The 22,010-nt window shown below is 39.5% G+C and overlaps 1 protein-coding gene and 1 non-coding gene across 3 annotated transcripts in view; one reads left to right on the top strand and one right to left on the bottom strand.

Annotated features, from left to right (window-relative positions):
* The window catches only part of Ttk (TTK protein kinase), a 38,565-nt gene extending 19,619 nt beyond the window's left edge, over positions 1-18,946 (bottom strand). For both annotated transcript variants that reach the window (XM_021206667.1, XM_021206666.1), the window contains exons 1-12: positions 18,877-18,946; positions 17,738-17,891; positions 14,036-14,249; positions 13,673-13,779; positions 11,430-11,573; positions 10,917-11,031; positions 10,702-10,774; positions 10,517-10,611; positions 8,443-8,530; positions 7,392-7,509; positions 4,281-4,426; positions 1,198-1,286 (exon numbers count right to left, since the gene is read on the bottom strand). In XM_021206667.1, coding sequence (XP_021062326.1) covers positions 1,198-1,286; positions 4,281-4,426; positions 7,392-7,509; positions 8,443-8,530; positions 10,517-10,611; positions 10,702-10,774; positions 10,917-11,031; positions 11,430-11,573; positions 13,673-13,779; positions 14,036-14,249; positions 17,738-17,873 — 1,325 coding nt within the window. In that variant the 5' untranslated portion in view covers positions 17,874-17,891; positions 18,877-18,946. The remainder of the gene's footprint in view (positions 1-1,197; positions 1,287-4,280; positions 4,427-7,391; positions 7,510-8,442; positions 8,531-10,516; positions 10,612-10,701; positions 10,775-10,916; positions 11,032-11,429; positions 11,574-13,672; positions 13,780-14,035; positions 14,250-17,737; positions 17,892-18,876) is intronic.
* A 2,453-nt stretch (positions 18,947-21,399) lies between these two features.
* LOC115064970 lies at positions 21,400-21,506 on the top strand. The gene has a single exon (XR_003844771.1). It is a non-coding gene; the product is annotated as a U6 spliceosomal RNA (small nuclear RNA).
* The last annotated feature ends 504 nt before the right edge of the window (positions 21,507-22,010 follow it).

Below are 22,010 nucleotides of genomic sequence, written 5' to 3'. Positions count from 1 at the left end.
AGCACACATTCATACTTTCTTTCCTTTGACTGTTAATGTATCTTCAACACTGTTAGCAGTAGTTGGCAAAAAACAAAAACAAAAACAAAACAACAATATCAACAACAAAAACTTTAAAAATACTATCAGTAAATAATCTGAGGCTAAAAAGATGGCTGTGTGGGTAAGAGCACCTATTGTGCAAGCACAAAGACTGGAAGTCAGAATACCCAGCACCCATGTAAAGCATAGGCACGGCTATGTGCAGGCCTGTAGCACTGCTAAGGTTTGCTACCTGCCAAGTCTAGCTCCAGATTCTATGAGAGATTCTCTGAAGGGAATCAGGTGGAGAGTGGCAGACCCCTCTGGCCTGCAGGCACATGCATTTGCATATATAACTGAGTATACAGAACACACACATAAATATCTTAAGAAATGCATTATTAATTTAGCTAGCAATCATTCTTTGAAATAACTACATGCAATAAGATGATGAAATAATAACATTGCATTAAATAGTTACACTGGTTATAAATAGGATAGTTTTAATTAGGGTAAAAAATGACATTCTGAAAATAAAAAGCCAAAGGCACCATGGAGTTATGTTATCCTTAAAACATTAAAAATATAGCCAACGGCTGAACGTTGTTTTGTATTCTTTTCTTTGAAACATCACTCATTTTCTTTTGCAATATCTTTTGTTTCCTTTTTATCAGCACTGATCATCCACTTTCTTCACACACCTCTTATTCCTGTCCTTATTGCTGTATCTTTGAATACTTTCCAAACTATGTGAGTTATACATCTGATCTTACTCAGAGGCCAGCCCTTTCCAATTACCACTTCATACATGGAAATATCTATCTATCCTGTTCCATTCTAAGAATGCTAAATTTCCTTTAAAATGTTTCTCAATCAGAGAAGCACACATGTTAACAAGCAAAAGAGATAGACTGCATACTTAGATTTCTAAGCTATAAGAGTATATAATATGACAGAGTACTTTCACAACAGGTCTTAAAAACAGAATAATTACACATGAAGATATCATATATGTAATCATAATTTGCTTTCCCCTTTGTACTTTACAGATGCCAAAAACTGATACTGAGAAAGAAAGTAATTTCCAAGACTCTAAATAGGATAGCGGGTTCAACCCAATACAGTTTGGTTTGAAAGCTTATCTCATTTCTATTTATCATGAAATACAATAATTACCATTTCATGTAGCCATCCAAGGAACTGCTACTGGGTGTCTCACAGACAGACTTTGGATCAAGCCATTTAGGAAATGATATTGGTGGTGACTGCTTTGAAACAGAAAAGGCAAGTTACTCAACACTGGTACACTTCTGCTAAAAGAAAATTTTAAATTCCATGACTTAGAGAACTAAACATTAACAGTTTAACAAATACAACCTTTGAAATAATAAAAATATGAAAAGCAAAGCTGTCCTAGTTTGGGTTTCCATTGCTATGAAGAGGCACCATGACTTTTATAAAGAACATTTAGTTGGGGATGCATTACAGTTTCAGAGGTTGAGCCCATTATCATCATGGTGGGAAGCGTGGCATCATGCAGGCAGACTTGGTGCTGGGGGAGTCAATAGTTCTATATCTTGATCCGAAACCAGCAAGGAGATGACCTTCTGCAGGCAGCCAAAGGACCTAAAAGCCCACCCTAACAGTGACGCACTTCTTCCAATAAAGCCACACCCACACCAACCAGGCCACACCTCTTAAGAGTAACAAGAGCCAAGCATATTTAAAGCACCACAAAAGCAGACTAAAACATAGTGTGTTTGTGTATGTGCACACCCACACCCGTATCTATTCACATGTGCACATGTACAGATAGAGCCCAGAGGTCAACTTAGGGTATTGTGTTTTGAGATGGTCTGTCTTAGTCAGGGTTTCTATTCCTGCACAAACATCATGACCAAGAAGCAGGTTGGGGAGGAAAGGGTTTATTCAGCTTATACTTCCACATTGCTGTTCATCACTGAAAGAAGTCAGGACTGGAACTCAAGCAGGTCAGGGAGCAGGAGCTGATGCAGAGGCCATGGAGGAATGTTCTTTACTGTCTTGCTTCCACTGGTTTGCTCAGCCTGCTCTCTTATAGAACCCAAGACTACCAGCCCAGAGATGGCACCACCCACAAGGGGACCTCCCCCCTTGATCACTAATTGAAAAAATGCCTTACAGCTGGATCTCATGGAGACATTTCCCCAACTGAAGCTCCTTTCTCTGTGATAACTCCAGCTGTGTCAAGCTGACACAAAACTAGCCAGTACACAGTCTCTATCTATGTTGGACCTGAGCATCATAGATTATACCAGGTTGGGCTGGCAGATCAGTGAGCCCTACGGATCTGCCAGTCTCTCCCCCTCTGGTGTTGGTTAAGATTGCAAACCCATGCCCCTACCCCTGCTTTTTACACTGATGCCATTATCAGACTCAGGTCCTCACGCTTGTACAGCACTTTACTAAGCTTTCTTCCCCAGTCCAACTTTTAGTCAAATTTTTGTACTGTTCTTTTATTCCACACTTAATGCTAACATACTCTACTCAAACTGTCCCCAGACTGTAGATAGCACATGGCAAAGCTCCTGAACATTTTATAAAAATGTAACACATAATAGTTCTGATACAAGGAAGATGCTGGATCTTGTTTTGTTAAATACATTTGAGAACCTGAGTTTGATCTGCCTGCTTCCACCTCCCAAGTGCTAAGATTAAAGGTGTGCACCACTATGTCTGGCCCAGAGTATTTTTTAAGGAACAATTGAAGTCACCAGGATTTTCACATGACAGCAGTAAGAGCATGATGGCACTGAGAAGGCAGAGACCCAAGAGGAGGACTTTGTAAGAAGTGAGGAAGAAGCAGCCTAACACAGAAATGGGGAACTCACAGCTATAAAGTAAGGCGTGTGACAAAAATGAATGTCCTTTAAGAAGGCTGCTCAGTCAGCAGGGCCACAAGAAACTGGCTCTCCTTCCTTGATGTTTCGAAGGATACTTTTCAAGTTTTCAGTTTATTTACTGAATTTAGAATATTTTTATTCACCAAGCAAAAAAAAAAAAAAAAAAAAAAAAAAAAAAAAAAAAAAAAAAAAAAAAAAAATAAAAAAAAAAAAAAAAAAAAAAAAAAAAAAAAAAAAAAACTCATACCAGTAACTTGTTCCTTGTTTCTTTGGTTTTGTTTTTTTTTGGTTTTTTTTTTGGTTTTTGAGACAGGGTTTCTCTGTGTAGTCCTGGCTGTTCTGGAACTCACTCTGTAGACCAGGCTGGCCTCGAACTCAGAAATCCACCTGCCTCTACCTTCCAAGTGCTGGGATTAAAGGAGTACACCACCACGCCTGTCTTGTTCCTTGTTTCTTATATAACCTATTTCCACCAACTATAAACATAACTTCTATTTCTATGGTTTTGTCTATTTGGAACATTTCACATTAGCTCATAGAACCAATGGCCTCCTATGATATGGTTTTTGGTGGTTTTTTTTTTTTTTTTTTGGTTGAGACAGGGTTTCTCTGTGTAGCCCTGGCTGTCCTGGAACTCACTCCATAGTCCAGGCTGGTCTTGAACTCAGAAATCCACCTGCCTTTGCCTCCCAAGTACTGGGATTAAAGGTGTGTGCCACCACTGACCGGCTGTGTGATGCAGTTGTTATACTTAACAATTTTAAGGTTTATTTAGGTTGGAGTGTGTACCAGAATTTCTTTATTAGTAATACTTCATTATAAAGATTTACCACATAATACAGATATTACTTTTGCCACAGTTACAAACATTCTACTGTGAATAATATTCCTTTCCAAATTATTTTTATGGATATATGTATTCGGTTCTCTAAACTATAAATCTATCGTAGGGCTAGAGAAAGAAACTGCATTACTCTTGCAGGTGACTTGTCTTTGAAGCCCATCCTCCATACTGGGCAGCTCTCAACCACTGTAACCCTAGCTCTAGAAGCCCAACGCCTCTGCCTCCATAGGCCCCTGCATTCACAGGCACATACCCACACATAAAACAAAAAAGACAAAAAACCCCCAAACTACGACAGTCTATAAGTACTGATGAAAACAGAATTTATCCTGACATGTGCTCTTAGCATCCTACAGGTGCTACTGATCACAGTATTCTGGGGGAAAAAAAAGAAAAAAGAAATCTTGTAAATCAACCATCGCACTAATCTCTCATTGCCTCAACACTTCAAAACAAAATACCCAACATGCACATCAAACCTGAGACACATGTTCCTAAAGACAGTAAAGTAGTTTAAGTGAACAGAACATCACCGCTTTGTCAGCCTTCGGGGTGACATCTGGAACGTGCCGCAGGGGTGCAAAGGCAGCAGGGTTCTGGAGCACACACTCCGGCTTTCTGGCAGACTGCCACGGCTTGGGCCTTTCTGGAAGCTCTGGCTCTTGACGCACTTTAGTTTCTGAAATTTTGTAATCATTAAAAATTAACATCTGATGATAATAATAATTAAGAACAGATGTGGTGGCATCCATCTGTAGTCTCAGAGGTAGGAAAGAATCGCTTGAACCAGGGAATCTGAAACCAGCTTGGGCAGTAAAGCAAGACCTCACCTCAAAACAAACTAAACCTCACATAAACAAGTAAGCTTAAGCAATAGCAATGTTGTATAAACTATGCTTCATTTTTACTCTGAAAATAACATAACTTATTAAACAGTGGCAGAAGGAAGGAGTCAGGTTTACAAAATGCAAGACACTAACTTTCCTAAATAGTTTTAAAAGTTTCACTAGAGACCATTCTAGACTTAAGTAGTTCTGGTTTTTAATAAGTAAAAAATATTAACGGATAAAAGACCTAATTAATTACATCCAAATATGATTCACCCCTAACTGCTGTCTGCTAAACATCTGAAAATTCAGTGCACGTTGCTAAGGGTTTGCAGCTCCCCAGGAGGAACAAAAGTGTGAACTAACCAGTGCCCCAGTGCTCCCTGAGACTAAACACCAAAGAGTACATGGTGGGACTCATGGTTCCAGCTGCATATGTAGCAGAGGATGGCCTAGTCGGTCATCAATGGGAGGAGAGGCCCTTGGTCCTGTGAAGGTTCTATGCCCCAGGGTGGGGGAATGCCAGGGCCAGGAAGCAGGAGTGGGTGGGTAGCTGAGCAGGGGGAGGGAGAGGGTTTTCAGAAGGGAAAGGGGATAACATTTGAAATGCAAATAAATAAATAAATAAATAAATAAATAAATAAATAAATAAATAAATAAAAGAAATATATGGGTAGCTCAGCAACAAAAGGAATTTACATAAAATTCAATGCTCAACCAATCACACAGGTATACAAAAAATATGAATAATCTAGGGCAAAAAGAAACATTACAGAATCAGATTTTTTAAAAAAGTAATAAAAATCTATAGCAGCTATCATTCCAAGAGTTAGGATAATAAAAATGTCTCCTTAAAATTGTGAGGCATCAAGTTTGCCTCCCAACATTCCTAGAAATCCTAACCCTGACCTCTTAGAAGCGGCACAATAACGAAAGGGAAAGGATCCTTAAGAATAAGGACATACTATTTCCAAACATGATTGTGGACCTAACAACACTCACAAATTGGGCATTGTAGAACATGCCTGTAATTCTAGCCCTTAAAAGGCTGAGGCAGGAGAACTTTTGAGTTCGAAGACAGTCTAAAATAAGACCTTGTCTCCAAAAAGAATAAATAAAACCATCACACACACAAAATAGGCCTAAAGAATAAAGAAGTCATTAGAATTGTTCAGTGAATTTAGCAATGTCAATATATCTAAGTAAAATAAATCAATCAATCAAATTTATATACTAGCAATAAAGTTGAAGACAAAAATTGTATACAGCAAAGGGTACCCTTCATTATCACAACTCCAAAAATATCAGCTGTCCTCGACTAGATCTCCCACAGCATACACAAGCTCGAGAGAGCAGGATTCTTGTGTAGCAAGTGACTGAGCACATGCCAAGCTAGTGGGGCTGGAAGGTGGAAAATGACAGCTTGTCTCGGATGTCTTTATAGGCTCAACTGCTTCGCAATCCAACTTCAATTTTCCAACGAATGAAAACTGATACATAGAACCTAGAATCTTTATGGCAATTCAAAATCTTGACACCTTATCATATATATTTATGTTCATATCAAGTTCAAGCAAAATTGAACCTAAAGATGAAGATAAAATGATTCCTTACAATCTGTAAATATGTTTAGGATACTCCCATAAACCTTGTTTAAAATAGCAGAAAGTATAAAGGCAAAGACTAGGAAGTCAGAATCCACAGAAATTCAGAATTCTATTTCATCAAATTAGCTATATTAACAGGTGACAAATATTAATATTTGATAAAAAGTGACTTTTCCTAATGATATCAAAAGATGACAAGAAAACATGAACAACAGTTTCCAGAAGTACCGAGATTAGGAATCTGTTCACAATCAGTATCAAGGTAAAGGATAAAAGACTGTTCTACGGAAGAAGCACGGCTTGAGACATGGACTTTCCTAGGCACTGGACTTCCAGGGTTAAATCATGAAAGTACCAGATAAACATCAGAGCTAACCTTACTAGGTTTCCGAGGCTCTCCTCAGAAGAGCAGCACTGGCACACACTGGACGTCACCCGGGAAACCCCAGCTCTCCCCTGCAAGCATGCTTACTTTGAGGTCTACAACCAAGCCAAGTGTAGGCATGTATGTCACTGACTTCCCACTGCTGCAGCAGCTGCCTTCCAGCCCCTCCCTCGGAAAAATATCTCAGTTCCACTTATTGTCCCTCCTCTTTTTATGTGCCCTTTAGGAAAATGGCTCCCTCTCCTATAGGAATCAATACGTTTCACTCATTCTGTAAAGAAATTAAAATGGAAAATAAAGGAAGACAAAATTTCACATCAAAATTAGGTCATTATCTGTTGTCTTAAGCTATGTGGATTGTGTATGATATGTATGCACATTTGTGTAAATATGAGAAGTCAGAGAAAAACCTCAGGGACCAGTTCGTGCTTCCATTTTGTTCTAGACGGGTTACGTGCTGTGTGCATCAGAAGGGAAGGCTTGTGGGCTTCGGGGGAGTCTCCTGTCCTTGCCATCTTACCACAGGAGTGTGGGGGTTCTAGACCTGACTACCGAGTTCAGATTTAAATTGGGGTCCTCACGCACACGTGGCAAGCACTTTATCCACAGAGCCATCTCCCCAGTGTGTCTGTGTGTGTGTTATTCTCTGATAGTTTCAAACATACAGAATGAACTTGAGGCATTTCCATGCCATGGTTATCTTCTCTTATCACTCCCTCTTCCCCACAGAAACCCTCTTTATACCCGAGTCCCCCTCTGACTTTCATATCCTTCTTTTGTCAACGGCCCAGTGAATTTAATCAGGTTGACTACATGAGCACATACCTTCCAATTTTGTTAGACTTGAATCTGTTTTACTCTTCAAGGTTACTAAATCAGACATAAGTTCAGAACTCTTTTCATTGGACACCAAAGAGTCTTTCAAATGGATAGTTTGAATGGACTATACAAAAAAAGCATAGAAAGATTTCAAATAAGATAATGTACGATAAATAGCAGTCGTCCTAATTGGTCTTAACTGTTCAATAAAATAGAGCTTTATCTATGTGAAAAGATTGCTTGCAAAACTATCTCTTGTATTTGTAGGCTCACAAACTCCCAGAAAATATTAACATTATAACTTACTGATCACAACATCAGGGAAAGTCATAACCATTAACTTGCCTTACATATGATAGTTATGTGCTCTACCACTATGGCCCAAATGTACTATATTACCAAAATAATAGGACTAGTAAAAGTTGATGTTTATATAACCTCAAGGCAGTAGTTATTATAAATTCAGAGAATATAATTTTTGACACAATTAAGTATCATTCCCTAAAAGTAGAGAAAATTATTTTAAAGCATAGATCATGAAAGGCTGCAATGCCGAAAATTCACACAATGCCAGGGATTTAAGCCAAGTATACCAAGAATATTAGAACCCTACAAATGCCTGCATCTGGAACTAGTCACTTCCTGTGTAAAGCTGACAAAGGCAGGGGCACAGCAGATTAACTTTAATATTTTTGCTCCCACCTCTGCACAAACAGATGCTCTGAGTTACAAACACTTGGTCAAAATGCTGTCTGTAAACATACCAGCAAACAAAACCTGGGGCATAGCTCCCATGCTGATTCTCAGACCCAGCCTACTAATCCATTTAAACACATGCCCAATTAATGTACCTCATGCTTCTTCTAATCCTTGCTCTAACACCTTAATCTTTGAGAGAGTCCAGGACATCTGTGCCACCTTTCAACGGTGGTCTCAAACGTCCAGTGGCTTCACCAATACTTTGGAGACAGATAAACACTATGTCCTTCAGCTAAAGAAAGCTCAGTGAGTTCTAGAGCAGGAATCTTTGCTTCACATACATTTACAATCGTAATACCTTTACACCTCTCAATTCATAGGAATCACTTCCACTTGATTTGGAGCCAGGCATAATCAAATCTCGGTATTCCGATCCAGACCCCTTTCTATTATACATGAGACAAAAAGATTTTAACAGTTAACATCAAATTGTTTCATTCTTCTGGCTTTCAGTACACATAACTAGTTCATATACACTTTGAATTGGAAGCATCACTGTAAAAGTGACATAATTCTAATGCAAAGGTGACTATGCTGAAAAATTAGGTACTGAGCAATGACAAACTGATCAAGAGATATAGATGATTGCCAGTGTCTTCATGACCTAACAAGTTACAGCTGGAGCTAAGATAAGAATGTGGGAAAGGAAAAGTATGCAGATGAAACTACATTTCAGGCTGCACAAGATGAAGGATAAGAACACGCAATGAACTGCCATGTGCTCTTCTACAGTTCAGCATACAGTCTGTCATAAAAAGCATCAAGAACCCGGCTCAGTGAACCTTGAGGGATGGGAGGGTTTAAAACAATACGTTTTAAGAGTGAGATAAAAATCTCCAGTAGGCTTCAACTAAGTATTTGAAATGGAGGTCCAAGATAACAGGAATATGTAACTTAAATGCAAATATCCTTTTAACCATCAATATTTATTTGAAGCCTAAATAGGACAGGACTTCAATTTCTGAAGGCACCAACTAAAACAATTAGTTTTTCAATTTTATTAGCACACAGCACCACATCAAGCACATTTCTTTTTCTTATTTGGAGTAGACATTTAAATTGAGAGTAAGGGAATATATCGGATGAGAATGGTCCTTTGTTACTGAACTTATTTATAAATAAATAAATAAATATATATATATATATATATATATCATATATATCATATATAAACATAACATATATAAAACACAGACATATATTTAAGATACAGTGTCTGCTTACTATAAGGCCAGGGTGACCCCAGCAACTCCTTGATTTAAAGGATTTTCCTGGCTCAGCCACCCTAAGTCTGTACCACCTCACTCAGCATCCAATTAACTTTGTTTTTGGTGCTTGGGGATTGAGCACAGGGCACTTCACATGTTTAGTATATACTCTACCAGAGCTATGCTCCCGGTCTCTATCCCACTTCTTGAAGCCCTTAGCTCTAAAACATTGTAAGAATTCATCATTATTCCCACTAAGAGCTAGCCAGCACGTTAAGCAAATAAAAACAAAAGTTTGTTTTCGAATCCCCTTCCACCCCTGCTATAAAGAGCCTCACACACTATAATAAGCACTACACTGGATATATTACTATTAATAAGAAATGCTCAAATGACACAAGTTTTACTCTTCTTCTTTTTTTTTTTTTTGGTTTTTCGAGACAGGGTTTCTCTGTATAGCCCTGGCTGTCCTGGAACTCACTCTGTAGACCAGGATGGCCTTGAACTCAGAGATCCACCTGCCTCTGCCTCCCGAGTGCTGGGATTAAAGGCGTGTGCCACCACTGCCCGGCAAGTTTTACTCTTCATAGCTTCTACACATCATGTTCACTTGGTAATTTTCCAATATATTTCCTTACTTAATAGTAGCTTCAATACTTTTAATGAGAGAAAACTGAAGTAATTTCCTTCTATTCAATTTGTTCCTGATAGCATTCAGAAATTTCCTTTAGCCGGCTGTGGTGGTACATATTCCTAATTCCAGCATCAAAGAGACAGAAGCAGGAGGACTGCCAGACATCTCAGAAGAACATATCTCAAAAAACAAAGCAAAACCAAAAAGAAACCCAGTAACTTCTCATACCAAAGAAATTTACTTATGCCAAGCCTGGTGAACACCAACAGTTCTAACTGCAGGAGGCACAGATTATGGCTAGGGTACAAGAGTTCAAGGCTAGCCTAGGAGAATAAGGGAAATCTGGTCTCACACAGTAAACAGAGGGACACGGATGCACGTCAGTGACAGAGGACTTGCCCTAGGCTCAGTCCACAGAACTACCAAGCAAAGCTAACTAATCCTATTACTATTGCTTAGTAAAAAAGCAAGATATTCTGACAACAGTCTTTATATACAAACAAGTTTCAGAAACCCAAACTCAAACATACCTTTTTGTTAACTGTGTCACAGCTGAACTATCTGTCTTCCCATAGTAATCTGGGCTGTTTAGAAGATTAACTGGGACTCTTCCAAAGGGGCATGACTAGAAATGATTTGAAAGATTACGTTACCAACTGAGACACATAAAGAATTCAGTACTGTCACTTTCCTCAAAGTAGTAGACTCAACGTACCCGTTTAATTTTGTGAGTCTGCTTTAAGGGGTTTCGATGACTTACTTCGGCATCTTGTGGAGGCATGTTCTCTCTAAAGAAAAAGAAAATCGCTGTGGTTTTCTTCAGAGAATACTATTAATAATATATCTTCATTTTACTGCTAAATGTGGTATTTTGCACTAGTGTGAAAATACCAAAGACAATCATGTAAAGAGCCGAATGCATTTTCTTACCCATATAAAATCCTGGCCACCCCAGCCTGTCCTCTGGAATCACAACTGATGTTCCTATTCTGTAAATTTCCAAGTGAACTGGAGAATGATTCTTGGGCAGTTAGTACTGTAGATGCTGTAAAAATGTTATAACTATGATTAAATTTACAAAAGAGTAATCTTACAAATAGGAATGTTTTAAAAGACAGGGAAGCGGGACAATGTCTATCATCAATACACTTCTTTGCAACTGTCCCTTTAACTATTCTCCACACATTTATGTCCCCGGGGTAAAAGTCTATCCTTCACTAAGAGCTAAAGGCTACCTCTTTACTTTAACTGAGTCATTTTTAAGGAGTTACCAACACAAGGTTAGCGCAGTAAGGATTTTGTGTCTGAACATCTTACCTCCTATACACCTACAACTTAACTTTAGGTTTTTAAGCATTATACCTACATACTTTTTTTTCCTTTAAAGTATCCTCAATCTGAGTTTTACCACTCCAGCAAAGCACAGCACACTTGGATAGCCACCTGATAAACGCTTCTTGTCCTCCTCTGAAAGCAGCTGCTTTTTCTGGAGGTGTAAGTTATGGATGGCAATCTCCAGCATCTGCAGCGGCACTGCCCCGCTCTCTACAGCTTTATGAAGAAGCTGCTCACATTTTTTAAGATTGCCTAAGAGAGGAAAGATAACTGTTATTGACGCAGCATCCTCTGCCCACTAGTCTCAGCTTGTTATTTACTCATTAGGACCTAGTGGAAAGATCAGATTACTCGCATTGATGCCTAAGCAAATGCACAGTTTCTCACTTACCACACATACAGTTAACTCCTCTATACCAATTCCTGCTCATCACTGAAAACCATTTAGAAGTTTAATAAATTAGTGAGTGTGTGTGTGTGTACGCGCGCACAGACGCACATGTGTACATAGTTTAAGTACATACATGCAGGCAAAATATTCATACACATAAAAGAAGAAGCTACTTACAACAGCTAAGCTGTGAAGCCAATGTAGACATCTAACAGAGAAATGGATGACGAAAACGTGGTACATATGCACAGTGAAATTATTTTCAGCCATAAAGAATAAAGTTATGACCTTTGCAGGAACATGGATACAACCACAGACAGTCATATTCAGCAGAGTAAGCCAACCTTAGATAAATACCTTTTTCTTTCCCTCTTTTATGGTCCTGTATTTTATACAGTAACACAAAATCACAACCAAGATGATTAAAGAGGGGAAGGAGGGCAGAAAGAACTGAGGTGCAGGAGATATGCTCAACATCCAATATATGCCCATAAGAAAAACTTTAAAAACTAAAAATGCTACTACTATGAGACAACCTCTAGCTACTCACAATTTACAATTTTTAAAGATTATATGTAATGATTAAATCCCATTTGTTTACTGAGCATAGTGACTTAAAGAGGCACCAGCAATTTGAGGTCTTTTTAACTCAGGTCAAAAATCCATTAGCGAACCTGATAAAACCCTGCCCTGCCCCCTAAATGTGCACAGCAGTCAGTGCGCAGCCTCAAGTGCACAGCAGTCAGTGCGCAGCCTCAAGTGCACAGCAGTCAGTGCGCAGCCTCAAGNGTGCACAGCAGTCAGTGCGCAGCCTCAAGTGCACAGCAGTCAGTGCGCAGCCTCAAGTGCACAGCAGTCAGTGCGCAGCCTCAAGCAGCTGCGTTAGCGCCTAGTAGTCTACCCATCCTCCCTGCTCAAAACAATCCCAATTTTGATCTGGCGGCTACTGCCAAACTTCAGTTATTTAGTTGTTTTTATAGTCAGCTCGATTTATTTGTTCTAAGATTTAAGAATTACACTTACCATTGAAAAGCCATGGGGTCATAAAGGCCTGACCATAAGAAGCAAGAAAGAATCAATTTTTCTAGGAGGGAAATGCATGCTTTACATGTATACAGTTGACTACATATTTAAATTACTAGAATTTAGGAATCCCATAGGTAGACTCAGGATTCTCAAACCATGTCTGTGTTACACAACATTTTCCCTACCTCAATCCTGGGGAGCAGCTTGCACTGTACAAACCTTACTATCAGAGGGACGCTGCTGGTAGTGGTAATACTCAACTGGTTAGTGCATGAAACCAGAATACCAGCACAAATAAGCAGAGGAATAAAAGGCTTGGCCAGAGGCTACTCTGAGGGTATAGCTAAAGATCCCCAGGAAAATGAGAAGGGGGGCTTATGGGTGGGGGGAAACCAACCAAAGGGCTAGCCAGGGTAAAAATGTCTCGGGGGAAAAAAAAAAAAAAAAAAAAACATGTCCTGGCCCTAATTCAAAAAAAATCACATAAGCAAGACAAAATGCCCTTGCAGTGGTGTATTAATTAGAATCAGCAGCTCAATGTTAACAGCATTATTAAACACACTCAGTACTATGAAGCCACAGCCTAGACAAGATTATCTAAGTGCCAGCTAAAATATCTTATCTTTTATTCTACAAATTCTCAAACACCCTTCAGATACATCCTGAGTGAAGGACACAAATTCAATGTTTGTCCTTCCTCCCACAGAACATCCTGTATGAGTATAAGGACAGTCCAGAAAATACTCTGGACTCACGCTATGGAGCGCTCCTGTCCCATGTTCTCATCTCATGCTATGGAGCACTCCTGTCCCATATTCTCATCTCATCAACTGTAATATGTTTGCTTTAATATCTCACGTCAAATCTATGATTCAATATTGTTACAGTAGAATGTGCTTTCACTTAAAATGTAAATGTGATATTTTTAGATTACCTTGAGACAGTTCAAACTGTGCAAAAGATATGTGCACAAAAGCAAACTTCTTGCAGTTTTCCCTGGCCATCTGGAAGTAGTCATGGGCATCATCAGGCTCTTGAATACTGCAACAAAAGATTAGACTCACATTTATAAAATCAAAAGGTTTTATAACAAGTACACTTGATAAAAAACTAGGTTAAAGTTGTATACCATTTTTGGAAATGTCCAAACAGTAACTCTGAGGGATCTATGTCCACAGAAAAAAATTTACCTTAAAAATAAAAGTACTAGTTTAAAAAATATAAATTACATGTTTTTAATGTTTCTCTGTAATATAGTACATATATAGTTGGTTATGTGTGGTTCACTAATACTTACGCTTTTAATTCAGCAAGTCTCACTTGTATTCGAGCAAAGCTCTCATTCTGGCCATATTTATCTGAAGGAAGTGCTTCAATTGCTTGACTATACTGACCAATCAGCTTATTTAAAAGATTGTCATTTAGAGGTGAGCTGTTTTTCTCTAGTTTCAGCAAGCTATTCAACCAGTCCTCTGGGGTGTTCCCAACCATCGTAGTTTGGTTAACAGTTTCTGAGTTATAAGAATAAGGAGGAAAAAAAAAATCACAACTGAGAAATAGACAAGTTACCTTTCCAAGTTATCTACATTTCTCTTAAATACCTTGCTAATTTCCTGGTCACACCAATCTGTGCCTTCAAAACCTACAGGAATTCTTGTGGGTGTCAGCTTTCTTGCTGTGAAATTCCATCACACATAGCAAAAGCGAGAATAAACGTCAAGCTAGGCGTGGTGGCGCACACCTTTAATCCCAGCACTGGGGAGACAGAGGCAGGAGGATCTCTGTGAGTCTGAAATTAGCCTGGTCTACATGGCAGTTCCAGCACAGTTAGAGCTAAACAGAGAAACCCTGTCTCAAAACAAACAAACAAACAGACCAAAACCACAACAGAAAGGAATAAACGTCAGATGATTTTATTTCTATAACAGGGTCAAGTAACCCAGGGTGGCCTTCAACTCAATACTTAGCTAAGTGTGATCTTGACCCTCTAACCCTCTACCTTGACAACCATGTCTGGTTTGCTTAATGTACACAGCAGTGGGCTAAGTTCTGCAAACATAATTTTCACTTGGTAATGCACTAAAAAGTGATGACTAAATAAGTGCTTTTTTTTTTTTTTTTTTTTTTAAGAAAGGGATTTGAACACCAGCCTACTACTTAGGATATCTTTTATTAGTTTATCATTTTTATTAGAAAGGTATTTTAAATTCTAATTTCCTGAAGAAGCTATTACTCCATTTGCAAACAAAATTACCTTTCCTGCTTTCTAGCAGAGCAGCTCATTCCTGACATTCGATTGCTCACTCTAAATGTAATCTGGTTGAATACTAACAATGTTTTTTCAGTTTTGTTTTGATTTCTTTTGTTTTTGTTTTTGAGACAGGACTTCTCTCTGCAGCCCTGGTTGGCCTAGCACTCACTCTGTAGATCAGGCTGGCTTGAAACTCAGAAATATGCCTGGCTCTGCCTCTCGAGTGCTAGGATCAATGGTGTGCACCACCATCACCAACTAATTTTTCAGTTTTATTTCTACTAATTTCCTAACAAGTTAGTTTGTGAAATATCTAAAAAAAATATATTTTGCCATTTGTGATTTGGAGGCCTCTGGGAACCAGGCTCACTAGTGACCAGAGTTCTTCCCACCTGTAATACCTTTTTACCTGAGGAAGTTTTTAAGCAACTACCAGGAAAACAGGTATATAAAATAGGTATAAAAAAATGAACTTTTACTGACAATATCACAAATCAACTTATTTTAAAATAATTCTTTGTTACACATATAATTTTACTGTTTATTAAGACTAAAAGTAAGCACGTATACTAAGGAGATGGATGTAACTGGTTTTGGCTGAATATCTGGAGATCGCAGGGTACAGAGCACCTTTAGTGTTCTTCAGGTTCAGGATTTTGAGTCTATTCCCAGCGATGCTGAGGATGCAAATTATCATAAATGTGTGGTACAAATGGAGGAAATATGCTTATGGAAATTTTAGAAACGCCTGGAAATTCTATTCTCATCCCAGGAATAAATTAACAATATTTAATGAAATTCAAGTCAGCAAGCCTACAATTTTCAAAATCAATCATTCTACATATTACATTCCAAAGATAAAATAATTTGATACATGTAGGAATAAAGGTAGGAAAATGTTTTTTAAAAAGTCTTATTTTTTTCATCATTAAATTACTGCATTTCTGTGAAAGAACCTCTATACGTACAATAAAGATCTGACAGTTTATAATGTACAATCATCTCAGATCTAAGCCAAGGCTTTACAGGCACTGAGCCGTGGGACACTGTGCACAGTGCAAAGTACCCACACTGTGTGCTTAGAACCAGGGCTACTGAGCAGCTGAGCAATGCAGCATGGGCAAGCACAGGCACAAACACCTTGGGTTTATTGCACATTTGCTTTTGAATTAAACTTCATTAAGCATTCAGGTACTGTTGGTCAATTTTACCCTGATTCATGTAGCTAGTGGGGTTTTAATTCAGTTTAAAGAGATAGAACACAGAACATCTGTTTTTAGCTGGCAAATATCCACCATTTAAATGACATCAACCACCTGAAACCTAAGAAAGACTTACAAAACTAGTGTGTTACACTGTGGGGATTTTCACTCATTCAGTGTTCAACAACTTCATATCAGGTCAATCTAAGCACTGGATATAACAGACTGGAAGCTGACCTCATGGAAATGACATTCTAGTGGAGAACAGATCAAGAACAGATAGACAAATGCAGGAAGTGAACCGGGGCTGTGCAAACAATACAGGAAAAGAAGATGGGAGACACACCCCCGTCTCAGGAGGTAACTTTCTCCAACAAGTTTATCAGGGAAGGCCAGGAAGAGAGACATTTACAAAGACCAGAGAGGTGAAAATGAACACCTATTTGGGACTAATAGAGACCTGTAGCTAGAACAGAGGTAAGACAGGTGCAGCCACAAGACTAATAGGGCGATACTTCACGTTCAGTATTTGGTGTTAACTTCAGAGGACTGGAGAGGTGTCTCAGCAGTTAGGAGCACTTGTATGCTCTTGCAGAGGACCCAGGTTCCATTCTCAGAGCCTACACGATGGCTCACAACCATCCATAGCTCCGGTCCCATGGGATTCCCGTGCTCTCTTCTGACCTCCAAGGACAGCAAGCATGAGAGTGGTACATGCATATGCACGCAGGTAAAACACTCACACACAAAATAAAACGAATAAGTGAGTACAAGAAATTAGCTTCAGGAAGAGTGGTGAGGCTTCCTCAGTTCACGGCAAAAAACAGTCAAAACAAAAAGCCCTACGTGCGCGCGCGTGTGTGTGTGTGTGTGTGTGTGTGTGCGCGCGCGCGCGCACGTGCACACGTGTGTACAGCAAGCAAAGTAGCCAACAAAGGTAGCAGGCAGTAACAAGAGTTAAGAGAACTACCCGTGAGCACACTCAAGGAGGATTCTTTTTTTTTGTTGTTTTGAGTTTTTGAGATAGGGTCTATATTTTCCACACTGGCTACAAACTTGAGAGCTTTCTGCCTCAGATTCCCAAGTTTGGTGTATCTATCTGCCTGCCTGTTTTCCTCCAGCAAAAACGTTTGCAATGTTTCCAGACAAAAGAAGCTAAAGTATGAAGTATACTCTAATGGATAACTATCACTTACTGAGAAAAACAAAAACAACTGCATTAGGTCACACAAGGTGGTTATTAATACTGCTCGCCTTTACCTCGGAGGCTCTCAACGTTTTTTAGGTTTTTGTTTGCTTTTTTTTTTTTTTTAAATTGTTGTATTCTTTTTTTTTTTAAGATTTATTTATTTATTACACGTAAGTACACTGTAGCTGTCTTCAGACACTCCAGAAGAGGGCACCAGTTTTTGTTACAGATGGTTGTAAGCCACCATATGGTTGCTGGGATTTGAACTCAGGACCTTTGGAAGAGCAGTCTGTTCTTTTAACCACTGAGCCATCTCGCCAGCCCTTGTTTGCTTTTTTAAGAAAAGAAAAAACTCACCTGTGTGATCGGCACAGACTTTAAACAAGTTTAGCTCATCAGTACAGTCTTCATTTATCCTATTTTTAATATCTCTCATTTTGCTCATGATGGAATCAATCGTCACATTTCTGCCAATTAACTCTTCAGTCTCCATTTCTAAATTTTAACTCGTCTTCTGAATGAAGAAGATAGAACGTTAGTTTTGTAAACATATCTAAATGTAACTGTTATGAGGTAAGTGTTAGTGGCGAAACAAAATCAAACCAGAGCAACAAAACCCACAAGGACATAGCTTGTAATTTACCAGAAAATAAGTCTCAACGAATCAAAAACATCTATTCTTCCCAGTATGAAACAGCATTGAGGTTACACTGCGTGAACCAGGAAGATAATGCCCTCATGAAAAAAAATGTTGCCTGCTTTTGTGTTTTGAGTAAGGGTGTTAAAATAGCCTTGCTCTGTTTCTGCAGCTTGTCTCATTGCATCTCCCAAGCACTAGCTGTACATAAATACACCACCACGTCCAGCTGACGCCTTTGAAAACTTTATTTCACTGAATGTCTTGGATTCCGTTTGGTAATGACAATAAGTTGTCCCTTTGGTCGCCTACTCTGCCAGAGTAAATATTGACATTGAGAGCATTCTGCATCCTTCTACAAATAAGTGACTTTCAGCAGTTTGTCCCAGACAAAGTCCTGATTTGTGCTTTTATCTTTCTAAAGCAAGCATCGAGAAACTTGTCACAGTACTGGAGCCCATGCGCTCGAGTCATCTGCATGAATGTGTTTGTTAATGGTCCACAGTCTGCAGGCTTTCTGTCACTCTGCGATTCTCCACAACGCAGTAACTCAACGTCAGAGCCACCGTGGAGTGTTAACAATAAAAATGGGCCCAAAGGAGGGGAGCAGGGGTTCCCCACCTCCTCCCAGCTCCCAGTCACCCACGGGGGCAGGTCCTGAGAGTTGCATAACCAGTCCCGGCCGGCACGGCGCACCCGCTTCTGGGCCCTGCTCCCCCTCCAACAGCCCAGGACCCACAGGCCGTACCCGCCCGCCTGGCCGGGGGCCCATGCGCCTGCTCGCTCGCCGCCACCCTCGCCACCCAGCATCCTCCCGCCGGTCGCAGCCTCTCTGCAACGCCCGCTCTGCTGCACCCACCTCTGAAAGCCAAGCTGCAGCCCAAACAGCGGCACCCCAACCCCTTTCCGGAAACACGTTTGAATTTCCCCGCTGCCTTCACCGCTACCTCTCATTGGTTACGGCTTGCCACGTGACAGCGTGGGCCGTGATTGGCTCCTAGCGCCGTACCGCCCCTCTTGCGTTGAGGCCGGACCCATCCACTTCAAGCGGCCGGGGGAGTTATCCGTGGTTGTCGGCTGCGCCATCGCCATGCTGGCCTGCGCCGGTCGGATCAGGGGTCAGGGCCTTTTTCTTTGGTGCTCTCCCACTGGACCTTCCACTACCCTCCAGGGAAACCTGGAATCGTCTTCAACCCAAGACCCGCCCTTCCTTTTGTTAGGATTCTGGTCCCCTCCCTGTCGGGACGTCCCTGGCTGAGCTCCTCTCTCCGAACCATCCTCCACCCCAACCCCCATTCCCGTGACGCTGTCTCAGTTACGAGCTCAGCTGCTCTTAGGAGAGAAAAGCTTCTCTAGGTTTCCTCAATGGTACCCAGCTCCCCTAGCGGACTGTGTGGTCCAGGAGAACGGTTTCATGGGCGAAAAATAAACGGGCAGATGCTGTGTTTTTGCTTTGGCTTACTCTTGGTAGTTTTGCTTTGGGTAAGAAGCTACAGCGGTAGCCAAAACTCTCATCTTCATTCTGTAAGTGATGCCCTCTGTCACAAATCGCTGATACCCAAATCCGTGGATATTCCAAGTCTTTAAATAAAGAGGCATTGTACACACAACCTATTCCTGTATACATTTATTTTCTTTTGGTGGGGGAGGGGAACTTTGTTGTTGTTTTCGAGGCATGATCTCACTGTGTGTGTGTGTGTGTGTGTGTGTGTGTGTGTGTGTGTGTGTGTGTATCCATTGCTGCCATAGAACTAACTCCGTTTGCAGAGCAGACTGGGGTTAAAGGCATGTGCTTTAAATCTCCCAGCGTCCTGAATACTTTAAAATTTATCGTCTATACATCATTTGTAATACCCAGTTGAATACAGATGTGATATAAATAAATGTTATATAGTGGTACTTAAGGAATATTGACAAGTTGTACAATACAGACACAGGAAAAACATTTTTTTCTCTCTCTCTCGTCTACAGTTGAGTAAATCCATGAATGTAGAACCTATAGACACAGAAGGTTTAATGCAAAGTTAGTCTTTAAAGCTTTTTTGGTCAAGAATAAAAGCTGAAAAGCAAACCTTAAAAACATCAAAATATGTTCATGAAATATAACTATTGACTAGAACACTGCTCAGTAATATTTATAAAAATACAAGAAAACTCAACAGGGTTGTCTTTACACTCTTATGTAATTGAAAAAAAAAAATTACCAGACTTTGAAAACAAGAAAATGTAACAGTTAAGGAGGGTTGGGGCGTATAAGGGATCAATTAAAACAGACCAGAAAAGACACAGATGACATATTTGGCTAACTAGGACATTAAAATTGTAATGTGCGCTGTATTTTATGAACTCCAAAAACTAAGAGGGAATTCTATAAACATGATAAGGAGAAATTCACAGTGTGTGAGGAAAAGCAAATTAGAAGTATGGAAATGAAATGTGCAAGGTATGCAATAGAAATGACATTATGTGGGGTTAGCAGTTAATATGCTGGGAAAGAAAAAAATCACTAGGCTTGAAAACACAAGTTAAAAACTGTATGAAGGGCTGGAGAGATGGTTCAGCAGTTCACAGCACTTCTTGCTTTTGCAGAAGCCCCACATCAGGTGCTCACAATCTCTGGTGACGCCAACTCCAACAGGAATCTGGTGCATCTGAGATCCCCGCACTCAGGTGCATTTACCACAGATGCACACACACAAACACAACTACAAATAATAAAAAGAACTATTTATTTTAGAATACATACAATTAAACACAGAGAGATAAAAGTGAACAAAAGTACTGGCAGACTGTGAAACAAGGTGGTCTAATATACATACAACTGGAATTCCTAAAAGAAATGAGGGAAAACTGAAAAAAAGCTGGGCAGTCTGTTCAACTGTGATCAAAACTAAAAACCAACAACAACAGACTGAACAACATGGAGAATTCCTCCAAAATGTATGAATATTATAGGGACATGATTAAATTGTTTAACACTGGTTATGAAGAGAAAGATCTTCAAAACAGCTGAAGGACAAAAGGCAGTTGGTGACATATAGGAAGACAACCATGAAGACGACAACCATAAAGACAACAGCAGATGTCCTATCAGAAATTATGTAAAATGCAAAACCTATTTCAGAATGCTCAGAAAATAAAAAGCTGGCCCTGACAAATTTTACATCCACCAAAAGTATTATTCATTATGAAGGGAAAATAAAGATGAAAAGATTGTAAGGATGACTTACCACAAGTATCATAACTAGAATACAAGATACAGTCAAGAAAATTCTTCTGATAGAGTAATTCTGAACCTACAATAAGTATACACACCGAAATAATGTATGTGATCCAAAACATATAGCAATAGTGTTATTAAAAGCCTAAAGAAATCACTAAAGTGCTCGCTTCGGCAGCACATATACTAAAATTGGAACGATACAGAGAAGATTAGCATGGCCCCTGCGCAAGGATGACATGCAAATTCGTGAAGCGTTCCATATTTTTTAAAAAAAGGAAAAAAAAAGAAATCACTAAAAACAAAAGGAAAATGACAAGTGAAAACTAACAAGGAAACACAAAAGTAATTGCTACTGGTGAGCAAAAGAATGGAAGTGAAGAACAGGTGATCAGTGCAAAGAAGGATTCAAAATGCAAGCAAAATCAAAGAGGAAAACACGTTATCAAAATGGTAGATCGAAATCCGAGTCTATCGGTAATTTCATTAAATGTGCATAATCAAAAATAAAATCTCAGGAAAAAAAGCAAATCTCAATTCACTACCTATAAGAAACCCACTTTGGAGATTTTGCTGTTCTTTTATTTTATTTCATTATGTTTTGAAATGACTGTCTCTCTCTCTCTGTCGGTCTCAAACCCCTGGGCTGAAGCAATTCTCCTTCACCAGCCTCCTTAGTAGTCAGAACTAGTAGCCCAGCTATCTGATTTAAATATAAAGACACAAATCAGGCAAAAATGAAAGAATTAAAAGAAGGATATCGTGCTGAACTG

This window comes from Mus pahari, chromosome 10 (genome assembly GCF_900095145.1).
Source record: "Mus pahari chromosome 10, PAHARI_EIJ_v1.1, whole genome shotgun sequence".
Lineage (NCBI taxonomy): Eukaryota > Metazoa > Chordata > Mammalia > Rodentia > Muridae > Mus > Mus pahari.
Note: the sequence above shows the minus strand (reverse complement) of the source record. Positions and strands in the feature narration are given on the sequence as shown.